Source organism: Lagenorhynchus albirostris, chromosome 17, assembly GCF_949774975.1.
Source record: "Lagenorhynchus albirostris chromosome 17, mLagAlb1.1, whole genome shotgun sequence".
In the NCBI taxonomy this organism is placed as follows: Eukaryota; Metazoa; Chordata; class Mammalia; order Artiodactyla; family Delphinidae; genus Lagenorhynchus; species Lagenorhynchus albirostris.
Window position 1 is genome coordinate 53,064,135 of NC_083111.1, and position 19,069 is coordinate 53,083,203.

Sequence of the window (19,069 nt, forward strand, 5' to 3'; positions counted from 1 at the left end):
TCTAGCTTATAGTAGAACAGTCTAGTTCATAAAGCAGCGAATTTCTTATCACCAAAAGCTGGATGATGGAACAAATAAGATATAAAAGGAATTCTCTTGGAATGTGTATCTTCCTTCCAAATAATATGGCCTAGAGCCTTAATTCTAAAGCTTTAATGTATACATGAATTACCTGGGTTCTTCTTACGTTGAAGATTCTGATTTAGTTCTTCTAGAATAAGGCCTGAGACTCTGCACGACACTGATGCTGCTGGCCCAGGGACCAAACTTAAATAGCACTTTAAAGGGCTTAAGAGTATACTTTTATCAAATAATTTACTTAAGAGTTACATGTAAGCTTTTTCAATTAACAAGCAAATCTACCACATGAAGAGGGGAAAAAAAATGTGACAACAAATTCAAATGTTAGAGAGAAGTACATTTTAAATTTTAAAAATCCTATTTGATTTCATATAATTAAAGTCAAAACTATACAGTGAAATAACTTACTGTGGCTGGTACAGGAAGAGATCAATAATGTTATCACGCCCTTTAGGGTGATTGAAGAAAACAAACAGAGACCAATGAATGAGCCATGTTCGCTGCTGAAGAGACTGAAGTGGAGAACTCACAGACTAAAGGATTAAAAAAGGTATACATAGGAAATATTAATATATGAAAAAGATGAAAGGGAATAAACATGCCTGATCTCAGAATTTTACTTTAAATGAGAACCTTCTAAAGCGTGCACAGTGATCATTATGATCAAAGTCCAATCCCCCAGACCACTCTACTCTCTGCATGACCCCTGACATTCAAAATTTCCCTGTTCTCAGAGACAGATTCAACAATGTCCACTAAGCCATTTTTACAGAGGCTCCAAGTTATTATACTTATTTCAGAAAACATTTCATAAGCAAGGACTAAATTAAACACTTCATAATAAGTTTTATTAGACATTAATAGTAGATGAAAACTGTCATCTTCTGCATTAGACTTTCAATAATGGGTGGCACTAAGAGTATTATGTCATTTCCACTGGAACAGATCAAAGAGGCACCACAGCTCTAAGAGCCAAAAGAAGTTTGACAGCTTCCTTCAAGGAGATTCAGTAAAACTAATCAAGCCACTAACCCACTGTGATTTTTATATCAGGTCAACATTTTAGTTTAGTCTCCCTCCCTTTCCTCCTTCCTTTTTGAAGTACACAGTGTTCTCCTTATCAGAAAGTATGAAGGATACATAGAAATTTCAGAAAATCACCCTGAAAAAGTGTAACTCACATTATTATCTATGGTCTCTTTTAGCCGTGTAAGGTCTTCCATGGCTGCATCCCAATTCTGCATTAAGATTTCAGAGGCCAGTTTTCCCCAGAGTGAACTCAAAGCATTTCTATCTGTTGCTGGAACCTGTTTAAGCAATCATAATTAATTGTATTCTGAATACTCTGGAGGAAAAAAAGATAATGTATATTTTATACCCTACATATCCCTCGGGCCTACTAAAAGATCTATAGCACTCTTCCCCAAACTCCAGTTATATAAGCCCTTATTTGGATCACACTGGTTAAGCTGATTCAAATAGATTTCATTTAACTTGATTTACTAAAAATACTCAGGTCTTTGATAGTCAGTCTAGATCAGAAGATAAATAACTTAAAACTAGGATATAGCACCAGTGTTTTAGTGTAACCCATTTCAGACCATTTATACACAATTAATCAAATTTTAGGGACTCAAAACTTTGCAAACAAAGTTAGATTCAGAGGCAATTTGCTGCTAAAAATTCCTGGAGTGAAGATGTGAAAATCAAGAATTGAGTGTCTCATCTAAAATTTAGAAAAATTATTTCCAGAACAAAAAAACTTCCAAATTATGATATAAATGGAAGAGGTCATAGAGAGAAAAAAAAGCAGGTCTACTGGTTAATAACATTAATAATTATCAAAGGAATATGTACTGAGAAACAGAAGTTCATTTTCTTATATAACCCTAAAACCCTGGAAGGTAAATAATAATTTTTATCCCTATTTTAAAGAGGGGAACTGATGCACGGAGAGCATAATTTGTTGAAAATTATACTTCTAATCATAAAAGCTATAAAATTTCATACTGCAGTCTTAACCCTACAAAAAAGGAGGAATGAGGGTCACTCTATCTCTTCTTGCCATTGATGCAAGTGGGTCATAAACCCAAACACCTATAAGGACTAGGCTAATAACAAAAACAAGTAAAGCAGGACTCTCAAAACAAAGCAAAGAAAGTGGATATAATGACTCTGAACTGTGCTAAAGCAGCAGAAGCAAGTGAGGGTACTGGAGGGAGAAAACATTTCTATACCCCAAGCTGAAATTTTGAATTTTTCACTGAAGCACTTACATGGTACTATTAATTGTAAAGTACTATTGGTACATATTATAATTACAAGTTAAATAAAATCATATGGGCAGGACTGGAAATCCAACCACCAATAATTCTGGCTCTACCACTTACTATAAGCAGCTGAACCATCTGTGCTTTAGCTTCCTCATCTATAAAATGGGGCTAGTAACAGAAGCCACCTCAGTTGTTGTATGACTTAAATTACATAATACATGTAAAAAGATTACAACATCATCTGACACATGATAAAAACTTGGGAAATGTGAGTCATTACCACAATGATAATGAGAATAGAAATGATTATATCAGAGTATTATAGGTTGCCTAAACTATGAGGATCAAAATCATACCTAAGTCAGACTCTGCCTATACTGAAATTCTTCCTTTGATGTCAGTAATTAATTCAAATGTACAGGAAAACACTTTAGCAAACTCTCAGAATAGGCAAATAGTAGAGACTAAATCTGCAAATTAAAATTTGTAACATAACCATGAAATCACTGGTTCTTATTATTATTACAATGTATGTCCACAAGAAACTTGTATATGAATATTCATGTCTTTATTTGAAATAGACAAAACCCAGAAGTAATCCAAATGTTTATCAATAGATGAATGAACTGCAGTATATTCATAGAATGGAATACTAGTCAGCAATGGAAAGAATCAAACTTCTGATACATACAATAATATAAACGAATCTCAAAAAACTTGCTAGTCAAAATAAGCCAGGCACAAGCTTACATATATCATTCCACTTACATGAAATTCTAGAACAGACAAAACTAATCTACAGGGATGGAAAGCAGACCAATGGATGAACCAGAGATGAGGTATGACTGCAAAGGGGAACAAGGGGTCTTTCTGGGTAACAGAAATATTCTTTATCTTGATTTGGTGGTAGTTGTACAGGTATGTGCATTTGTCAAAACTCACCGAAATCAAAAAAACCTTATATAAAAATCTGTAAAATTATTGTTCAAATTACAAAGGATAAAACGTTTTATCCTTACAAAGAAATCTAAGTACTAATATTTCATTGAATCTAAGATGTCATCAATTTTATGGTATATTATTTTAGGTCAATTCAGGACACGTCCTAATTTTAGATGTTAAAGTGGGATAAAAATATATCTGAGAATCGATATGAAATAGATGTCTTTTACAGTGACATTATCAGAGTACATCAGATCCAAATCTTCAGTCAAGAGCCTAAAACTTCACCAAATCATCATTACTCAAGCTTTCTTGAGTCAAGGGAAAGTACCTTTAAATCGAATGGCAAGTACTTACAGTAGATAAACTTTAAATTCTGAGTGAAACACACACACACAAATATGATCACCAACAGTCCTAGCATCTTAAAATCACTTTTATTTCAAATAGCTGCTGGATGAGGAGAGGGGTTATATTTTGGAGCCAGACCGAAGGCCACAGTGAGGGCAAATTCTAACAAAATAATTACAATACAGTTATAAATTAATAACTTTTAAAACAAAAATGTTCAAAAATTCCTAACAAATCTGCCCCACCATTTCAATTCAAATTAATGCATTTCTTAGAGCATGATTCAAAGAAGCTTCACAATCAAATAGGGTGCATTTAAGCACTTGGTGTATTCTAAAAGCCATGAAGTCTTTTAAAAATAAAAGTAGATTCTAGGGTCATACAGCTTTAATTTATACAACACTAACCTACAATAGGTCACTCAGAGAGTCAAATTCTAATCTCAGATCATAGTTACAATGGTTCTTTCATAGCTTATGTTTCCCTAACCATAGATTTAAAAGAATAATCAACCACCAGAAAAGAAATGAAAACAGGCTATTTGCAAAAAAGTAAAATTAAATAACTAATAAGCAAAAACATTGACATTATTTATCCCAAATCCAAAACAGGATTTTTATCTTTGCTATTAACAAGATTTCATTAGTGGTGTCTATCTTAATCAAAAGAAAAAGTAAATAATCCATTTTTAAACTTAGCTTAGTTAGCCTTTATCAATATGCCAACATGAAGTAACCAACTCCCACGTAACTCAATTGTTCTGTGGCACAAGATGGGACAAAAACTAAAATGAACTGCACCTAATTTCTGAACACTATCCAATCACTATATTTTGACTGCTCTTAACGTAAAACATTAATTTTGTATCCAGACCATGGTATTCAATCACTTAAACATCATTTGAGTTCCATCATAAGATCTGCTAGGCAATGTAAAAGCTTAAGATCAACCCAGAATTTTTTAAGACAGGAAACTTAATTAGATCTTTGTATTTTACAAAAGTAAATATAAAAACTCTGCAAACTTTTAAGTATATACCTATCACATGCAGAAATTTTTAGACTAATTATGAAACCATACTACATAAACATAATAATACTATTAAAACTAAAATATGTTACATGTGTTAGGATAAAAGCTTTTTGCAGCAGTGTAGCAAGTTTTTTAATCCCCAAAAGATTCATGCATACTACTCTGGCTCAAGTCCATGTCATTACAGTTGGCTCTTCATACCAATCTGCTTTCAAGGGTGGATATGCTAGAAGAGTTTCAATATCTGGATTTCCAGCAGTTACCTTAAGTTTCCATGTCTTAGCAAAATGGCACATTCACTCACTGACCAGCAACAATAAATTTACTGTGCTAGAACTCTAACATGACACTAAATCTTCATTCTCAAAATTCACTCCCAGCATTAACAAATGATATGAATAACCAACTCTTTTCATGTACCTGTAATCATATCAGGCTTCTGATTTTACAATCCTCGTCTAAGCTGTTTACATTTCCAAAGTAATCAACTTTTGCTCTCCTAAATCCTTCATAATATTCAAAGTAAAACTGATGGAATTTTCTGATAAGCTGCTACAAATTTAGCATCACCCATTACCTTCAATGCACTTGCAAGCTAACCACAGCTAAACTGTAAATTAAGAATTCGTTTACAAATGGGATAATTTTTTTTTCAAATCAAACTTGGAAATAAACTGAAATCTTTATTTCTTTGAAGGAAGGATGGTACTTTAAAAAATGAAGTTGTCTAAGCACTTTTTTTAAGTGTAGGATTTATTCGATTTAATAATACTGAACTCTTTCCTCACTTGCAAAAAAGGAAAATTTAATTTCCTAGAGAACAACCAAAGATAGCAGCCATTGAGTCTTTTCTTTGTGACTTGCAGGGCTAAAAGAAAAAAGGCACCAGAAAATAGAGACAGAAAGAACGGACTCTTCCAAGGTTGGAAGACAAAAAGTCCCTGTCTTAAAGAGGTCACTTCCCAACTTCTAGAGTTAACTAGAGATATCAGAGATGTAGGTACTTGCTTACTAATCCAAAGTAACAAATTATAATTTCTCAAATGAGACGCTAGTTAAAACAAGAGAATTTTGGTAACTTTAGAAGGCATTTATTAATATAATTACCTAAACAGAAGGCAGAATAAGAAAGAAATCTGTCAATGTGAAATCCTGATTTTTCCTTTGGCTTCATGCAACTCTCCTTCCCTAACAAACACAATGAATCTAGGAAACTTGTCAAGTAGACAAATGAAGAAAAAAAGGTTAGGGATTTTTTCTAGCAGTACTATTTAAATTCATCTACTCCCTACATAATGAAAAGAAATTGAGCTTTGTAGTCTAATACCTGAGGGCAGAAGTAAATAGAAAAAAGTTACTATTAAAGCATAAAATCTTTTCAGATATCATTAGAATTCCACAGCTGTTTAGAACAAATTCAAGGAATACATGCAGCATAAAATACTGAATTAAAATTAGGAATAATGGATTTATTCAGTAAATATTAAGCACCCACAATGTGCCACTCACTGTGCTGTACAGTAATACTGTAACAAATTCACTACATGATAGAATTCTAATGCTAAAATCATACAATTATACATAAAATGAAAAATTAGTGGCTCCTACTTTTGGATTTCAAGGACAAGTTAAATCTCCCTCCAAATTTTGAGGCCCTGAAATAAGGTTTCCTATTTCTATTTGGTTTTGTTGAAAGTTTATTTTTTTCTCCTTTTGCCAATAACTGTTGAAAACTTAATGGACAGATCAAATCTACAGACATGTTTTAAGGCACCAAGGCAACCTACAAAAGAGAAGAAAAAGAAAAAAAAATTACTTACCAACACTCTAAAGAAGTAAAGATATTCTGCTGCTCCAGAGTAATTTCCACATTCATATTGGAATTTTGCATACCTGTAGAGTGTATCTAAATATTCCTGCCTAAACTAAAAAAAGGAAAAATGCTTAAATTCTGTTTTTTAATTTTGAGTTTTAAAATTCAAACCATTTACTCTTTCAAATATCCCCAGATATCAATTCTTCCAAAAGTTACTACCCTCTCCCCGCCCCCCCAAATCAGAAAAGCACATGACCGTTAAAATACATATTAGGAATTGTTGGATTTAACTTTCATAGTTCTGAACTGTAACAATACCTACTTTGTTGTGATACAAACTTGAATTACAGCTGAAGGTCTGATGTGTGAGTCCCTTAGCTGGTGAATGAGCTTAGACAACTACCAAGCATGTGCATCCCTGTGAGGATTTTGTGATTCCGTACAAATAATGTGTACAGTAAACTTTAGTTCTCTGAAAAAACTGGCCCCCAAATTACACCAACTTTTACAGTTAATGATGCAAGCAAAGTGAAAGACAAAAAATCAAGAGAAAGGCTCCGAACCAGAACATTAACAAATACACCAAACATTCTATGTGGAAACCAGACAGAGTAATTTTGCAGTGGTCAGCATGTCTCTTGTTACAATAATTGTTAAATGAATGATAAAACCTGAATGCAAGTTAAAGAACTGATTATATACATAGCCTCACACTTTGAGTTAACGCAAGGGGAAGGAGACTGGGAGATGACTAGGAAAGCCTATAACAACATTCCTTATATATGAAGGTCTTGGTAATGTCCTACTGTATTCCACAAGGCAGCTTAATGCTATTGCTCAAGGTATTCTAATTCAAATTTAGTTCTGTTTTTACCCACTTGTTTATCCATCAGAAATATAAAATGCTAACTATTACATGATCATTCTGGAACAAACAATTTGAGAATTTCTGTTATCTAAAAAGGTAAGGATATTATTTTCCAATCAGGACCAATTTTTAAAAACTAAAGTTTCAAAAACATACCAGGTATTATGTCTAATAACTTAATCTGGAAATTATACTCTTGTCAAGCCATGAATCTATCTATACAGCACTATTCTTTAATTAGCCTTACTACAATATGACAACTAAACAATTTTTTAAAAGACCACTTACACCATGCTTGTCTGCGAGGTAGTCAAACAGCATCCGACCATCCCTTAATAATAAAAAAACAAAAATTATTGTAATTTATAGACCACAGAAAACAAAACAAGCCTATTCAACTTCTATCTTATTACCCACATAAAGCCAATTTAATTATATTAATACTTAAACACTAAAAATAAAACTTCCGGAATAAAATAAACAGAACATTACATGTTTTGAACATAAGGAATAGGAACTCAAGGACAACTGCAAACTTAACATTTCACTTTCAGATTTCTTTAGCTCTAATTGAAAATCATGTGTTCTGATTCACCACATGATCTAAGTTTTTTAGGTAATAAAACCAGAGCATTCTGACTATTCTTATAGTGAGGTCAGTGAGGTCTACTTAGGTGTTTACCTACTGAGAATGGAATCTGTTCTCTTGAGGATACTTTTCTAATAGGTAATATATTCTTAAAATAGGATAGAGATGGAAATAATGTACTATACAAACAAGCAGGAATTAATCCTGTACATAAATTTTGTCCCCCTCCACAATGTTAGTATTTCTCATACGGACAGTGATTTGGCAAATTTACAAGACTAATAAATCATGCCTAACTCACATGCTATCTATGCTACATACTCTATATGATCATTATTCATACCAAAGTGTCAAATAACCCAATGTAACATTTTTAAAATTAGCTTTGCATAACTTGAGATGTTGGCAGCCTTGTAAAAGACAAATTGATGACAAAGACACCAAGGAACAAGTGACAGGTGGCAGAGTTGCCCGCCTTCTGGGCATTTGCAAAAATGAAACCATTTTCTTATGCTCATTGTAAGAATGAATACCGTGGCATGTCTTTTGGGAGCATAATTTTACTTGAAGGTTTAATGGGGAGGGGATATGTTACCACTAAAATTAACATGAACATATTATAATACTAAATAAAAACATGCATGAAATTTTAACATAGAGATCTCAAAAAAAACCACTTAACACTTCCTGTAGGTCACAGTGAATAACTTTGTGTTATACGCCTTACACCTCAGGTATATAATCACTGTCCTCTGGCTGATACGGTATTTCTGGGAAAGTATGAGAAGTACAAAACTACATATTCAATGAAATTTTAAAATGGGGAATCGGCAGGGAGAGGTTATTACTTTGAAAATGAATAGGTTATAAATTAGATTACAAGTTTTTACCCCATTTCCATCCTTTCATTTATCTCCAATTTATTGCCTATTAAGCTAAAAGGAGTTATCTTTTTCTAATATTTAGTGAACAAATCTATATTCATCTTATTTATACCTTAATCCAATTACTTCCCAGTATTTAAGTGACTAGAATAAACTTAGAATTAAAATCCTAAATTTTCTGTCGTACCCTAACATCTGGATTATTTCAGCTGTCCCTTTGTGGGCACTTACACGTGACTTGAAGGGCTACAATTACTCATGATATTCTAAGTGTATACTAGTATACACAGACACACAGAGATAGCTATATACAAGCTATATACATATATATGAAAATACATATATATAATAGCTTTGTTAAGATATAGTTATCTTTGTATATATATACATACTATATAACATGGCACATTATAGTAAGGTATAGTAATTGTATAGTATTTGCTGCTTTTCTAAAACATACCTGGTAACACTTTCTCAAATCACAAATGAAAACTTAGAGCCAATCGCTCTAAAAATTTGGTTTGATGACATATCCTAAGAACTCAAGGTGCAACATGGTAAAATCCTAAACAATTCCTCAGGTGAATATATTGATAGAAAAGATTTACCACAATGGCAATATTCAATTTTAGTAGAAGACTATTTTTAAACATTTTTAATGACCCAAAGGGCTTCAATTAGTGAAGCCAGAGTAGGGTAACATGCTTTCTTTGTAAACTAAACAATAAGTCTATTTCTAGCTAAGAGGAAATCAGGAATAAAATATAACCATGTCAGCTCTATACTACCCTCCTTGGGCTGAGCATGGAAGGATATGAGATAACGTAGCAAAGTGATAAAGTGAGCTCAGTTCTCCCATACATTGAGCAACCCATGTACTCTAGGTATTGCCCAGGCACAGTTTCTCAACCTCAGGACTAATGACATTTTGAGCTGGGTAATTCTTTTGGGGGAAGTGAGGGTACTGCCTGATGCACTGTAGGATGTATAGCAGCATCCCTGGCCTCTCCTCTTTAGATGCTGGTAGCACCTCTCCAGCTGTGACAACCAAAAATGTCTCCAGACATTCCAAATGTCCCCTGGGAAGGGGGGAGGAGGGGGGAGCGGCTCAGCATAATCAGATTTGGATTAACTGGTAAAGAAGTTCTAAAAAAAATTTAGTTATTAACATTTATAATTAAGGACTTCCTGGTCCCTACACAATAAAGATAAATGAAAAAAGCAGATAAAGCTATCTCTTAAACTGTGAACTTTTAGACTGGGTTACTAAAGTATGAATTAACATTTGTATTAATCCAGAAAACAGAATTTTTAGAATTCAAATTAAGGAGAGGTTACCTGAAGGCAACAGAAATAAAAGCAAAAATAAACAAATAGGACCTAGTCAAAATTACAAGCTTTTGTACAGCAAAAGAAACCATAAACAAAACGAAAAGACAACCTACTGACTGGGAAAAAACATTTGCAAATGATGCAACCAACAAGGGCTTAATTTCCAAAATACACAAACAGCTCATACAGGGAATTCCCTGGCAGTCCAGTGGTTAGGACTCTGCGCTTCCACTCCAAGGGCAAGGGCTCAATCCCTGGTCAGGGAACTAAAATCCCGCATGCTGTGGCAAAAACAAACAAACAAAAACACAACAAACAGCTCGTACAACTCAACAACAAAAAAAACAACCCAATCGAAAAATGGGCAGAAGACCTAAATAAACATTTCTCCAAAGACGGCATACAGATGGCCAACAGGCACATGAAAAGATGCTCAACATTGCTAATCATTAGAGAAATGCAAATCAAAACTACAGTGAGGTACCACCTCACACCAGTCAGAATGGCCATCATTAAATGTCTACAAACAAATGCTGGAGAGGGTGTGGAGAAAAGGAAACCCTCCTACACTGTTGGTGGGAATGTAAATTGATACAGCCACTGTAGAAAACAGTATGGAGGTTCCTTAAAAAACTAAAAATAGAGTTACCATATGATCCAGCAATCCCACTCCTGGGCATATACCTGGATAAAACCATAATTCAAAAAGACACATGAAACCCTATGTTCATAGCAGCACTATTCACGATAGCCGAGACATGGAAACAACCTAAATGTCCAATGACAGATGAATGGATAAAGAAGATGTGGTACATATAAACAATGGAATACTGCTGAGCCATAAAAAGGAAAGAAATAATGCCATTTGCAGCAACATAGACAGACCCAAAGATTATCATACTAAGTGAAGTAAGTCAGAAAGAGAAAGACAAATACCGTATGATATCACTTATATGTGGAATCTAAAATATGACACAAATGAACTACAAAACAGAAACAGACTCACAGACACAGAGAACAACAGACTTGAGGCTGCCAAGGGGGAGAGGGTGGTGGAGGGATGGATTGGGAGTTTGGGATTAGCAGATGCAAACGATTATATACAGAATAGATAACCAACAAGGACCTAGTGTATAGCACAAGGAACTATTTTCAATATCCTGTGATAAACCATATGGAAAAGAATACGAAAAATAATATGTATATATATGTATAACTGAACCACTTTGCTGTACAGCAGAAATTAATACAACACTGTAAATCAACTATACTTCAATAAAATAATTTTAGAAAAAAGAGGTTACCTGGTTGACTGCATTTGCCTTGTAGTTTCTGGATCTTCAAACATCTTCACAATAGGTTCAGTTTCTGCCTGAAGCTGTTTCAGTTGTGCAACAACGGTGGTTCTTTTTTCTCTCAAAGCTAATTAAAAATGCAAAGGAGTACTACAATGTTAAACTATATTGCTCACTATGAGGATGTCTCTGGAAATTTTTCAGTCTATCTAAATTGTGCATTTATTTATCCCCAATATATGCATATGCCAGGAGCCACCAACTCAGTAACTTCCTCAGATCCAATTTCTTCTTTCTAGCACTGCAAAGGCACATAAAGGAACAGTGAATCCTCTTCTTACTCTTAGAAGTAACTGAGGAATATACAGATACAGCTAGGAGAAGGAGCTGTTGAGGAAACAATTATCTAACTCTACATTTCAGACACTTCATCCTCGGTGTTTTTATTTGTTTTCATTGAATTCTTTCAGGAGATTATCCCACAGTTTCTGAAGAGGCTCAGAGGGGTTTACATATTATTACTACAGGTTTTCAACTAGGTTGAATGGAATTTAAATCCAGTCAATAATTTCTCTTTTCACTTTAAATCTAGTTCTGTAATCTCTCAAAACCAATTCTATAGTTTCTTTTTACCACATCATGAAGTCAGAGAAAACTTGCACATAATTTACCCTGTTAGCATGTTTTAAAGTTTCACTAAGAAATAGTTTACTTTTTTACCACAAACCAAAATTTAAAGAGCTACTGTTCTTGCAGGGAACTATAATAGAAGTCAAAATAGTGATTATGTTTTATGTAATAATTTCTACATTATATATTACAAAGTACTAATACTAGGAGAGTGTTTCTCAAACACAGACGGGATCTGTGATCAAATTTTGAGAAATGTCAATTTAAACAAAGTAAACTGTATTTCTCTACTGAGTTCTTATAATCTTTTAAAATACTATGTGCATAGTGGGTTTTTCTGTTTGCTTGTTTTAAGAACATCTATTACTACAGAAAACAAGGATTTCGAAATATACCACAGTAGTTCCCTAATTTGAGTGCTGGTCTTCAGCCAACATTTTCTGGTTAAGTAGATCTGTGGTATGGCACAAGAATTTGCATTTCTAACAAGTTCTCCCAGGTGAGCTGAGGATGCTGGTTCTGGGGACCATGCTTTTGAGAACCCAGATGCTTCAAGACAAAAAAGAAATCTCTAAGGCACACAAGATGCCAACTGAAAAAGTCAAAAACCTGCAAAATTCCCTGATAATTCTAAGGAAGCAATCTGATTAATAAGTACAACTTTGATGCTGCATACTATGAACTGCAGACATTTGATGACCATGTTTTAAAGTAGTTTCACACCTTTTACAGGGTCCCCAACCCCCCCCCCCCACTGCAGACCAGTTGGTTAGGAATCCAGCTGCACAGCAGGAGGGAAGCAGCGGGCAAGGGAGCAAAGCTTCATCTGCAGCTCCCCATCGCTCGCACTGCCTCCTGAACCATCCCCTTGCCACCCCCAGACCATGGAAAAACTGTCCTCCACAAAACCGGTCCCTGGTGCCAAAAAGGGTGGGGACCACTGCTTTAGAAGACCTGTAACCTTCATACTACCTTTCATCCAAAGAACTTTTAAATCATTCAAATACTTATTAAGACTTCTGGCTAAAGCACTTTTATAAATCACAAAACTTTTAATACACATGGCCTCAGCTCACAAGTCAAGCTTCAGATGTAATGACAAAACTTACCATGAGGAATATCATCAGAATAAAGGTTTTTGTATACATCCATAGCAAAGTCTACCATGTTGGTATCACTAAGAAGATCCAATTTCCCTTGTAACAATTCTTTTTCATTATATATCTGCAAGAGAAAATTACTTTCTAATGAATAAATTGAAGTTCCCTCAAGTAAAGTGGTTAATATTAAGATAGTGTACCTGGAAACATATGTCCTGAACTATTTTTTTAATAAAATATATACTATTAATTCACCCTCCTACAACAAAGGCAAGCAATCAGCCTACAGAGACATAAAATACTTTGTTTACCTAGCAACTTTAAAATAAAGGCAATTACATACCACAAAGCCATTCCCACCAACTTCATTTTTTAATGTGTCCCTACAAGTCATCTTTTAGTCTTTCTAGAACAAGGCTGTGAGTAAATAAACCACACCAACTCCACTGATAAGCACATAGTATTGTTGACTCCTCTCCACATTCAGGTAACTAAGAATCAACCCTTAAATGTTTTACCTTCTTAGTCTCTCTCACAACCACATGATGCCTACCCATTTCTCGTTGAGGTGGCCTCTCCTTTTTCCCCCACATACTTTTCCACTAAATAGTTAAAATCCTTTATAATGCTTCCCATCCACACCCCTGAAACAAATTGGCACCCATTCTTTCAGTCAACCTTGTCATATCAGGTTTTAGCTTTTGCAAAGAGTTCAAGAAATGTAATTTAACCCACAGTTCAGGAACCAAATAGATACATAAGCAAACTCACATAAACATGAAGTGTACTGAGCAATATGTTAAGGATTCTACACAATAGCATTCAAGGAGAGAGACAGTAACATAATTCAAAACAATTTTTAATCAAATAGTCAAGATAAGGTTTCAGCAAAAGAAAAGATTTTTGTACTAAATCTAATTTTGTCAAGCAAAGAAAAATGAAGGAAGATTATACAACATTTTACTACCCATGAAAAGAAAAGATAAAGGTGGTCAAACGGTATAGCCATGAGATCAAACCTGAACCTTCCAAACTACATAAAGAACTCCTACAAAACAGTAAGAAAAAATAGACAATCCAATTGAACATGGCTAAAAGATTTTAATAGGCACTCCACAAGAGCACAACCAAATGGCCAACAAACACCAGAAAAAGCCCTCAACTGCATCAGTCATAAAGGAAATGTAAATTAAAATCACACTAAAAAAACTGGACAATACCAGTGTTGGTATAGTTGCAGAGTAACTGAACACCTTCTCTTCTGGCAGAACTACAACCACTTTGGAAAACTGTTTTTATCTTCTAAAGCTAAAATATTCTTTAACCCAGCAATTCTACTCCTAAGTACCCAAGAGAAATGGGTACGTATACTCAAAGGACATTACCAAGAATGTTCCCAGCAGAACTATTTGTAACAGCCAAGTCCTATCAACGTTAGACTGGATAAATAAATTGCAGTTATTCAGGATGTTTGCAACGTTTTATTTATTGATCTGGATGGTGGTCACACATAAGTGTGTTTCCTTTGGGGAAAAAAAGCATTTATATTTGCTCACTTTTCTTTTTTTTCTTTTTTTCTTTTTTTTTTTTTTTTGCGGTACGCGGCCCTCTCACTGCCGTGGCCTCTCCTGTTGCGGAGCACAGGCTCTGGAGGCGCAGGCTCAGCGGCCATGGCTCACGGGCCCAGCCGCTCCTCGGCATGTGGGATCCTTCCGGACCGGGGCATGAACCCGTGTCCCCTGCATCGGCAGGCGGACTCTCAACCACTGCGCCACCAGGGAAGCCCAGCTCACTTTTCTGTTCACATATTATACTTGATAAAAAGTTTACTTTAAAAAAAAAAAGAAATTTCCTTTCAGTTTGCCCCATAGAAACCCTAATCTTAGGTGAAAACATCCTCTTCCTGGCATGCCACCTCTCCTCACCACTTCATCAATAGCTTTTAATTTGTAATGTTTCTCCCAACTGCAGATCCAAAGCATTTCTCCTCTGCCATCAGACCTCACTGGGCTCTTCTTAAATCTATATCTGCTTATATCATCCTCTCTAAATTTTATCTCATAGGCACATTTATTCTGTAAAGAAGAGACAGTAAGATTTTGTGAGCCAAAAAGCAAAAATCAAGGATACTATATATAAGTACCATAAGAGAGAAAAGCTTCAATTTTCTTTTTGAAATAAAAAATATAATATGTTATAAAATTTTCTGTAATACAGTTCTACTAATGAGAAGAATGGAATTCTTTTTGGGCAGGAAACGTTTCACTTAACCTGTGTACAGTTATTGTTCTATAATTGAGAAAGGTTGCAAATCTTCACCTGTTAAAAATTTTTTTTAGCTGAGACTATACAAAACAGGCAGAGAGGGTTGTATCTGGCTCACAGGTTATAGTCTGCCAACACAGTCTATCAACCTCTTGAAAACAACTTCTACTTTTTAATAGATTAAAAATCTTCTTTTGACATCTCCTGCTATCATCCTCCACAAATCCAACATCCATACTGATAATTCTTTAAAACCCCAAGCCTTAAAATTCCTTTATCCCGCAAATCATAACTTTCATCAGCTCATCTCTAACACTTTTAACTTACATTCATCACCTCTTCCACTATTACCTCTAAAATGGTTCATCACCCTCAACATACCCTCTGTTCTTCCTAATTTTTACATCACCCTATTTGGTTGTCACTTTCTACATTAGTTTGGATATTGTTTTTGGCTATTTCAAAGCCCTTCTCTTTAGCGGTTAACATTTATTCCATTCATTTTCTCCAACCAAATACAATCAATGTCTATCTCTAGCACTGGAAAAAAGTTCCCTCTTTTCTATGTTATGGCTAAGGTCACCTATAAAATGTTTCAGAACTAGGCAATAATGTTATTCAATCACATCTGTGCTTTTCTCTAATCAGCAAACCTTTTCATCAATCTCTAGATGGCATTTATTTATCACCAGCCTACCTCCACATGTTTCTATACTACTCAAATAAACTACCATTTCTCTCACTCCAAGAATGACCACTTATAAATGTGTGATTTCCAATCTCAGTTAGGCCCTCCAAACTTACCAATCCTTGCATTTGTCTTTGGTCAGTTTCCCCAGTCACGATTTCCAGTCTTTATTTCCCTCCTCAAAACCCCAATTGAGGAATTCCCTGGTGGCACAGTGGTTGAGAATCCGCCTGCCAATGCGGGGGACATGGGTTCGATCCCTGGTCCGGGATGATCGCACATGCTGTGGAGCAAATGGGCTTGTGCACCACAACTACTGAGCCTGCGCTCCAGAGCCCACGGGCCGCAACTACTGAGCCCACGTGCTGCAAACTACTGAAGCCCGCGCACTTAGAGCCTGTGCTCCGCAACAAGAGAAATCACCGCAATGAGAAGCCAACGCACGGCAAAGAAGAGTAGCCCCTGCTCACCGCAACTAGAGAAAAAGCCTGCACACAGCATCGAAGACCCAAAGCAGCCCAAAACAAACAAAACAAAACTTAAAAAAACAAACAAAGCCAATTGAATGCCTCACTTCCCTCTCATATAGGATGGCCTAGCCTCCTAATGGAAAACACTTAGGAGTACCTACTCTGTCCCAGAAGGCTAAATACTTTATATGTACTATTTCATGTAATTTTTCTAACAACCCTATGAGGCTGGTGGTAGTACCAACATTTTATGCATGAGAAAAGGCTTAGTTAAGATGGGAAGGAGGGGCTTCCCTGGTGGCGCAGTGGTTGAGAGTCCGCCTGCCTATGCAGGGGACACGGGTTCGATCCCTGGTCCGGGAAGATCCCACATGCCGCGGAGTGGCTGGGTCCATGAGCCATGGCCGCTGAGCCTGCGCATCCGGAACCTGGGCTCCGCAACGGGAGAGGCCACAACAGTGAGAGGCCCGCGTACCGCGCAAAAAAAAAAAAAAAAAAAAAAAAAAAGATGGGAAAGAAACTGTTCTCAAGTGCACAAAGGTATTAAGTGACAGAGCCAGGATCCTAATCCAGGTCCCAATTCAGTACCCAGGCTGCTAAACACTATCTGGCCTTCCACTTCACTTGAGAATAAAGAACACTAAGGTTCAAATATATATTCACTCATTTATTAAATAGTCATGAGAAGCCCTTATGCCAGACTCTATCTGCTGAGAACACAGCAAGGAAATAAAACAAAGCTCCTGCTCCAATGGAGTTTATATTTTCCAACATATTGATACTATAAATATATTCAATTGATACCCTCATGTGTCATGATCATTGACTATCCTAACCATCTAGCCTTCAAAACTCAACTTCAAGCCTCTCTTCCTCAGAATCCTTTCTGTACCTCTTCAATTTTGATAGCACTCTGCCACTACTTCTGACATTTATTACTCTTAGCCTTATAATTACAGACCTCTAGCTCCACGAAAGGATGAGTTTTTTAGTGATGAGATGTCTGGATTTTATCTTGGATTTCTCACAATTCCACGGTAGTCCTATACTTAGTAATTGATAAATAAATACTCCAGCATCTGTCTTCCCCTTGGTGTATCACAGCCATCTTACCAACATTCTCTCCAAGGAAACAGGTTTTGAGCAGTTATTTTCCACTGATTCTCAGCTGCCGTTCACAGTTTTGGTCTTGCCCTATGAAAAACTAATTTACACTTATGTATTCCTCCCTTTCATCTGTCTGCATTGAAAAACAAAAGTGTAAAGACACATTACAAAAATATGAAGTTTGGCTAGTTCAGAAGCATAGAGGATATTTTTCTATTCCTTGATCTTTGGTAAATTATCCTAAATTATCCAAAAAAGAAACAGAAGGCAGACTGGGCTGTTTTATGCAAGTTCTACAATACAGGTTAAGTACATCCTATAAAAGAAAAATCAAGACAAAAGCATTTCAAGATAAAGCTTTATATGGCAAGGCATTCTTGAATATTTATTGAAAATAAACTTTGCTGTTCCCTAATATCATTAACTTTAGAGTTGTGTGTAGGTGTTTAGAAAAGGTTCATATAAATTTGAGGGTTATACCTATCCAATGAACCATGGGAAAATTTGAAAACTTATCAGAAAAATTTAATGTTTATTTGTAGGGCTTTTTTGTTTTATTGCTGTTGGAACACACAAAATCTACTCCCCAAATCTAGAGTGCCCTAAGTAGACTTGCGGTTTAATCTGCTTCTAGAAATGGAACGCATTTTTCTGACCAATATTCTAATTCCTTCATCACAGTAATATTACTTTATTGTAACTATTAAAATATATCAATTTCCCAATAAACTACGGTATAACTAAGCCTAATATCTCCAAACTTTTAGGACTGAGATATTTTTAAATGAGGTACTAGGACCAAATACTTTTTCAAGATATCCGGAATAGCTCAATGAACATTAACAACCAATTTAAATCACTCGAAGTCTGTACATCTATACACTGAAAAACAACTCTTAAGATAAAATTACTGTCGGATTATTTTTTGGGTTCCCCTCCCCACTAGACAAAATTTGCTACGCTTGGGCTTCCCTGGTGGCGCAGTGGCTGAGAGTCCGCCTGCCGATGCAGGGGACACGGGTTCGTGCCCTGGTCCGGGAGAATCCCACATGCCACGGAGCGGCTGGGCCCGTGAGCCATGGCTGCTGAGCCTGCGCGTCCGGGGCCTGTGCTCCGCAACGGGAGAGGCCACAGCAGTGAGAGGCCCGCGTACCGCAAAAAAAAAAAAAGAAAAAAAAAAAGCTACGCTTCTAGGAAGTGGCTATTTACCGAAACACCGGTTAAACTCCTCGCAAAGAACTCACAACTTTACGGAAACCAAAGGGCTAGATATTTAAGTGTAAGAAAATCATTCCAAACGATCCGGCAAGCAAAAACACAAAGCCAAGGCCACCCCTCCTACTGTG

General features: G+C 35.7%; 1 protein-coding gene across 3 annotated transcripts in view; it reads right to left on the bottom strand.

Moving 5' to 3' along the window:
* Positions 1 to 19,069, bottom strand: part of EIF3E (eukaryotic translation initiation factor 3 subunit E) — a 59,064-nt gene that overhangs the window by 39,482 nt on the left and 513 nt on the right. For all 3 annotated transcript variants that reach the window (XR_009536351.1, XR_009536350.1, XM_060127606.1), the window contains exons 2-7: positions 13,203 to 13,317; positions 11,473 to 11,590; positions 7,652 to 7,694; positions 6,500 to 6,604; positions 1,263 to 1,388; positions 490 to 614 (exon numbers count right to left, since the gene is read on the bottom strand). Coding sequence is in view for 1 of the 3 variants with exons in the window: in XM_060127606.1 (XP_059983589.1) it covers positions 490 to 614; positions 1,263 to 1,388; positions 6,500 to 6,604; positions 7,652 to 7,694; positions 11,473 to 11,590; positions 13,203 to 13,317 (632 nt within the window). In the remaining 2 variants the exon portion in view is untranslated. The remainder of the gene's footprint in view (positions 1 to 489; positions 615 to 1,262; positions 1,389 to 6,499; positions 6,605 to 7,651; positions 7,695 to 11,472; positions 11,591 to 13,202; positions 13,318 to 19,069) is intronic.